We start from the raw sequence: 6,989 nt of genomic DNA on the forward strand, positions 1-6,989 counted from the left end.
CTGTTTATATTTATTTTTTCGTTATTCTTGTTACGCATTATTTCTCATATTATTTTTTATGTTCATGTTAATTTTTGTGTTTTTTTTCTTTACGGAGGCAAAGGTTCCGCAATAGAACGAACCAGGACTAAACAAGCAGACCATCGCCTGGTTCCAGGCGCGCGAGACGAGCGTTTACGGCAAGGGCCAGCAAGGAACGACGCACAACACAAGGACTGGCGCCTCTTACACGACACGTAAGTGCGATACACAGACAAATAAGACAATTCTAGTCGATTTAGGACAGAAACCTTGAGATGATCCTAAGTTTGTTGTTGCGCCCACAGCCACGACTTGTAATTGGAGCGTGGACCTGGGTGTTCTCCTTCAGGTGCATCAACAAGCCGGACTAAAACACCGCTGGCGAAAGGTATCGACGATTCTACGTGAGATACGGGCTTGAAGTCTTGAGGATTGTGTTGGTTGAATACCATGTACGTCTACGCAGTTTTGTGCGGTGAAAATCATTGCGTCGCTAAAATGCGGAAACCCTTGTGGCACATCTTTGTGCACGTATGCATACACTGTCTGTGCACGAGCTGAAATATCAGGACAAGATCATGTTAGAAGCTTTTTTTTTAAAGCAATGCATTAAAATTTGGCCCGAATGCCAAGACTCAAATAGTCTATTGAACATATTCAGTGAATTCGCGCTACAGAGAAAGCGGTTATATTTCTACGAAATAAAACGTTATCCACTTATAATCATAGAATAGAGTGGCATCTCAAAGCCATTGAGCGTAAAGGTCTTTGATAAAGAGTTTTCCTATCAATTCCGACCTTTGCTGCGAAAAAAATCCATACTTCGTCGCTGTAAGTGAAATCTAAAAACTTTGTCAAGCGTCCGAGCTCGACTAAGTTCACTCATTGTGAGGCATGCTGCAAAAAAAAAAAAAAAAGTAACTGGCGTGGTGGTCACGAGGTGCCCTCCACGGCAGCAGCGGGCTCTTCGTCTTCCTCCTCCTTGTTGCGAAGAGTGGCAGCCAGCGGGTTACGAAAGGTGTTCCCCTTGTCTTGCTGCGAAGAGGGACTGGCGTCGCCGGTCCTGCCATCGTCGTCTTGGTCGTCAACGTCACTGCTCTCCTTCTCCGGTTCCGAGATCAGTGCGTCCTCGGGGGCGAGCGCCCCCCACCGGTCGCGCTGCATTGCCTGTGCGCCAGTGGAAACGAGCATATCAGCCAAGCACCGATGAGTTACTTCACATGTGAAGGCGCAGTGGATGCAGGATCAGCATTTTCGTGTCGATCGCGCTACTGACAGCCACGTGATTCAGTTGGCGGCACCACTGTAAAATTCCGGCCGAAGTCTTCTAAACAAAAAATTCTTAAACCAAGGGATTGCTGGAGCCAACCTCTCGAAAAGCAGACTTATCCACTTAGACCTACGTAGGCCCGCCGCCCCTCCTGATGAAGTAAGGCACAAAATATTAAAAACGAAATCACCACCCAAGCACTCCGTACAGATTTTTAAGGAGTGAAGCTGAAACATGCGGCCACAAACTGTTGCAGAAGTCACAGCGGAAGCCGAATCGGCACTCGAGAAAGTGAGCGTCGGTCCTGGCGAACGCGTTCCTGTCACTGCCACGTTGACGATGCTCTGCCCGCATCGCCACTCACTCGGCTCGACGTTGTCACTTTTACTCGGCTCGCATGGCTGCCGGATCCTCGGTGCGCAGTTACTGCTCGCGCTTCGCTACCCGGCCTCGGCCCGGCGGACATTAATTCTCTCAAGGGTAAGCTGTCGGGGCTATTCTTGAAAAGTCATTTGCTGTGCACGCGTTCGTATGCAACTGTGTCCTCTCCCTGTTGTTGAAACTACTGCGCGTGGACTCAGGAGCCCGACCACTGCTAAGTGATGGTCGTCACTGACAGCGCAGACAATGGTATGCGTGCTTCGGTCGACGCAGAAAAAGGCGTCGCTAACCAACGTTACTAGATACTTTTTTCAGTTTGCAAACTGCGGCGCCGCGAGTGTCACCCTTCCCTGTACCGGTCAAAAAGCCGCAAGCGCGCCCCCTCTCGGCGGTGCCGTCTGACAACGGCACCGACGCTGTCAGCGTTGGCGTGATCTGCATGGTGCCAGGTGTTTTTTAATGTCTTCAACTCAGTCATCGCTTTCCCTGTGAGCTACACAGCTCACATGTGTCATGTGACGGTTCTTGAATGTGAGAAAACATGCCTCGCTGCTTTGTGACTGGTTGCCGAAGTGGGTACTATTCGACGAAATCCGCGGCCGAAAAGAGACATTTTTTCAAGCCTCCCGCTGACGAGGTGCGCCTTCAGAGATTTCAACCATATATTAGAAAGCAAGGAAAAGGTGGCTGTAGCAAACAAAAAAGCACGTCTCCTGTAACTCTGGCTCTTGCCTTTGAAGAAAAGTGGCTTCCAGTTTGTTTGTTTCAGTGTTCAGTAAATTGTGTTTAATTTGACTTTGTTCAGTGTTCAATAAATTGTGTTTAATTTGACTTTGTGTTCTCGTCATCTCGCGCATTTTATAGCCTTAAAAAGGCCAAATTTTTATTGAAGTAGTTCGGTATCTTTCTATGCTATGCACTTCGATTCAGGTGCACGTTAGAGAAACCCCAGGTGGTTAAAATTTCCAAAGCCCTTCACTACGACGTGCCTCATAATCACATCGTGGTTTTGGCCCGTAGAACCTTCGATATTATTGTACGATGAGCCACGCACTACGGCCATCTAATGACGCCGGATATGTTAAAGTGTAAAGCCCAGAACGACTTGTTCGTTCCAGATAACTGAATCGTATGATTCGCATTACTTTAGAAGAAAGATACCGAACTACTTCAATAAAAATTTGGCCTTTTTAAGGCTATAAAATGCGCGAGATGACGAGAACACAAAGTCAAATTAAACACAATTTATTGAACACTGAACAAAGTCAAATTAAACACAATTTACTGAACACTGAAACAAACAAACTGGAAGCCACTTTTCTTCAAAGGCAAGAGCCAGAGTTACAGGAGACGTGCTTTTTTGTTTGCTACAGCCACCTTTTCCTTGCTTTCTAATTTATGGTTGAAATCTCTGAAGGCGCACCTCGTTAGCGGGAGGCTTGAAAAAATGTCTCTTTTCGGCCGCGGATTTCGTCGAATCGTACCCACTTCGGCAACCAGTCACAAAGCAGCGAGGCATGTTTTCTCACATTCAAGAACCGTCACATGACACATGTGAGCTGTGTAGCTCACGAGGAAAGCGATGACTGAGTTGAAGACATTAAAAAACACCCGGCACCATGCAGATCACGCCAACGCTGACAGCGTCGGTGCCGTTGTCAGACGGCACCGCCGAGAGGGGGCGCGCTTGCGGCTTTTTGACCGGTACAGGGAAGGGTGACACGTTGGGTGACACTCGCGGCGCCGCAGTTTGCAAACTGAAAAAAGTATCTAGTAACGATGGTCGCTAACGGTATACTCCCAATGGCGCGCGCGTGCCTGTGCGCGACGTATGACGTAACTGACGGCAGCAGCCAATGAAGACCGTTATTGTTTCTAGTGGCGAACATTTTTTTTTTCCGTTTCACCTAGCCATATACAGATTTCGCTGTAAAAATAAAATATAATTAAGTGATCACGGACTTCTCACAATGACCTGCTTTGGTACGTGCCTTTCCGAGACTGAAGATAAGAAGTAACCAGCTCTTGGAAATTTTATGCACCGAACGCGTTCGACAATCAGTAAATTACTCGGTATGTTTCATAAATAAATGTTCACTTTTTGCCTATCACCGGCCAATTCTTTCCCTGTACAGCGACCCATATCTTACCTAGCTTGTGGGCAGCCGTAAGAACGACAATAACGCCGTATAGTTACCCCCCACTTTCCTATTCTTGTGAAATACAAAATCAATGTCAGGTATACCAACGACGCGCTTTTTCCTATTGTTTTCTGCAGCCATGCTCGGACTTATAAGAAACGGACTTTTTTAAGCTTTCAGTGACACTGCTGGCCACTACCACGAGAGGATAATCTACACTTTAATATGCACGTAACCTGTGTGCTAAAGCTGTCACTCATTTTGTGCGCACACAACTTCGTGAGGAAAGACATAAAAAATGAGATGGCTATACCGTTTTCTTACTATCTTCGAATGTTTCGACGAGATATTGAATGGTGATTTAGAAGATTGCCAGGAAACGTGGTACTACTTAAACCTTAAGGAATTGTCTAAAACTTATATGCACTTATTCTGCAGCAATATTTTTTCAGTGAAGTGATGCCTTGCTCCATTTAATTCGAACTGTAATTCGTCACTGATGTAACCACCGATTCAATATCAACACTGCTAGAGGAAATAAAGCAATCGTCCACATACTCTGAGCCTTAATAATAACATTACCTAAGACATCTAATCGTTTCTCTCTATTGCTCGGGCCTATGTCACTAAGAGTGGGAGCAACTTTAGAATGAATGCAAAATCCTGATTTTCGCACATTAATGCCTTCCTCCCGTCTTGCATGCGTCGGCTTTATATACATGAAAATGGCTTCTAAGAAATCATCCGCAGACACACCACACTTAGCTGTGAAAACCGTATCTTGCCCTAGTTCATTTATGTAATATTAAACACATTTTAATAGCCCTTCATGCGGCAAGGTCTATATAAAGTTTTTTTCTATATCTATGCTAAAAGCTTTATAACCACCAGAATTGTCCTCTGAGAGAAGGTACGCGAAAAAGTTGTGAAAAACAGAGTGAGAATAAACAGTGCTGCAAGTCGAAAGAGCGATTATTCAGGTCTTTTTCTCTAAAACAATAGTTAAAAAGGAATCTCGTTCTTATGCGTTCGAATTGAAAAAGTAAAGGACAAGCCTAAAGTTAGCCTAGCTGACGTTACATACTATACGTTCAACATTATGCATGTCTTAACAAAACATCAACAGCATGTTGCCTTACTACCGATGGTTTAAGTTTTACCATCCTCAAGCTCTTTTTTCGCTTTTAACGCTTTTTTTTTTTGGGGGGGGGGAGACATGCTGTCAGGCATGATTTCGAATGACCCTTCCTTATCTGCAACTGCAGGCCTAAGTTTCCGCTCTACAAAATACTTAATCAAAGACCGGGTAGGATGTGGAGTGCTAAGCTGCCTATTAGATCCCTTGATAAAAGTAATGCAGTCTGGAATGCAATACGAGTGCTCTTCAGGAACTGGTCTATGGATATTTCGAGGCAGGCTTAAAACGTCTCTTGAATTTAGCTTATGTTTAACGTAATATTTCGGACACAAGGCTAGAGTATTGCAAAGACTATCGTCTAAGACAGCTCCTTTAATGACTATTGGCAGTTATAAAAAACTTTATTTTACAATATCGTATAGCTCACGAAGTTTTATTCTCCGCTAGAATTCGGCAGACTCATAATTCAATCGGCGTACAGTTTCACCTGGCGGAAAACGTCACGCAGAGTATATAGAACAAAGTACCTTGAGTCCTCCATGGAAGAATAAGACTTTACAGCCAGTATTCCGCGCCAAATGTGACATAGACAATAAGGTGTTTAACGTACATCATTACATTAACGTACATCATCAAAATGATGAAGGTCCCTGTACTGTAATTTCACCTTCATCGGTTTCTACCGCGACCATTGGGTGGGCAGCCGAGCACATTACCGCAGCGGGCCGCATTAAGTATAGAGGACGGATGCTTGAACAGATGATAAATTACTAAGCAGGGTATGTTGCTGAAGCCTTTGTTTCGACAAATGCTAGTATAGAGTGCGTCAGGGAAGCCTTGACGCTGCCACAATGACGTTTACTTGTCGAAAAGAAAGCCACAGTGACACTTTTTGTTTCACTATTTGTGATAGACAAAATTACCCGTGGTCTTACCTTTTGCTTGCTTAGAGCCGATCGAAGGCAGCAGCAGCACACGATCAACCAAGTAATCAACAAATCGGCCAAGCCAGCTATGATCAAGACCAGCGAGCTGAGTGGCATTACTGGAAGCAAAAGAAAGGATCTGCACAAGCACTGTAACACCGATGTCTATAGCGCTTATTTAGCATGCTTCAATTGTATCGATTTTTTTTATTGCTTGCTTAGCCTATATAGCTTTCTACTTACTATTTCGCGTTGCCATCGATGTTAGTCATGGCAATTATTTGCAGGATTATCGAGTGGTTCGTCGTCGTATTCCTTTGTATTACTCCACTTTTGTGCGACCGAATGCCGCTCGTTATGCGATGACGTGGCAGATCAAGCGGCAAAAAAAACTTGACCACTGTGAGCTGTCATTATCATACTCAGCCTGCAGTTCAGGACGATATTACTTTTCGTTTCATAATTGTCTCATAATGCTAAAGAAAGGCGTACGAGTGCGTCAAAAAAGAAAACAAAATATGCAATACAGCCTATCAGGATATATGTATGTCTCCTCGAACTCACATGCTCGGTGAGTGTAACAAGATGATACTGTGATAGCGATAAGTTCCATTCGCGTTGGCGCCAACAGAAGTGCAGCTACGCGCTTTCAAAACAAACGAAAAAAAAGTGACGCATGCGTGCTCGAAGCGCTGTATCCCGCCATATCTTAGCATTCCGAGAAGCCGCTGCGTTTCATGGTATTTCTGAACGACAGGAAGATATGGCAACATCGGTTCTCACAAATTTCCGTATGACACTAAATGGCGGTAAAGCCCAAATAATGAAATACAAGACCTTTGTTTCCGAGGGAAATTATGCATACAGGGGAGTGATGATCTGATCGCCACTAATATTATACGGTGAAAGCTGTTATGAGATCAAAACTCGGGTTACGCGCGGCGCCGTAGTTGTCCACCGCCGCCGCCACCGGTGTCAGTAACCACTGTCGCACGAAATTAGAAAAAAGAACCTAGGACCAACAACACAATGGGGCTCAAGCCCGGGTCCGCTGGGCGCCAGCCCAGTAATCTACCAGTGAGCCACAGCGAAACCTCTGACTTGTTGGCAAA

At 44.9% G+C, this 6,989-nt stretch overlaps 1 protein-coding gene across 1 annotated transcript; it reads right to left on the reverse strand.

Annotated features, from left to right (window-relative positions):
- Positions 1 to 389: 389 nt before the first annotated feature.
- Positions 390 to 6,007, reverse strand: LOC142803368 (uncharacterized). Its single transcript, XM_075888487.1, has 2 exons — positions 5,887 to 6,007; positions 390 to 1,188 (listed from the first exon to the last, which is right to left on the reverse strand). The coding sequence occupies exons 1-2, from the start codon at positions 5,992 to 5,994 to the stop codon at positions 955 to 957; spliced, it is 342 nt and encodes a 113-aa protein (XP_075744602.1). The 5' UTR covers positions 5,995 to 6,007; the 3' UTR covers positions 390 to 954.
- Positions 6,008 to 6,989: the final 982 nt, after the last annotated feature.

This window comes from Rhipicephalus microplus, chromosome 3 (assembly GCF_043290135.1).
Source record: "Rhipicephalus microplus isolate Deutch F79 chromosome 3, USDA_Rmic, whole genome shotgun sequence".
NCBI lineage: Eukaryota > Metazoa > Arthropoda > Arachnida > Ixodida > Ixodidae > Rhipicephalus > Rhipicephalus microplus.

Bases quoted from the DNA above. Each gene is read 5' to 3' on its own strand.
- LOC142803368 (XM_075888487.1), bottom strand. From the start codon at position 5,994: ATGCCACTCAGCTCGCTGGTCTTGATCATAGCTGGCTTGGCCGATTTG. The intron at 1,189-5,886 runs GTAAGACCACGG...ACTGGCGCACAG, and splicing joins CGGCTCTAAGCAAGCAAAAG to GCAATGCAGCGCGACCGGTG.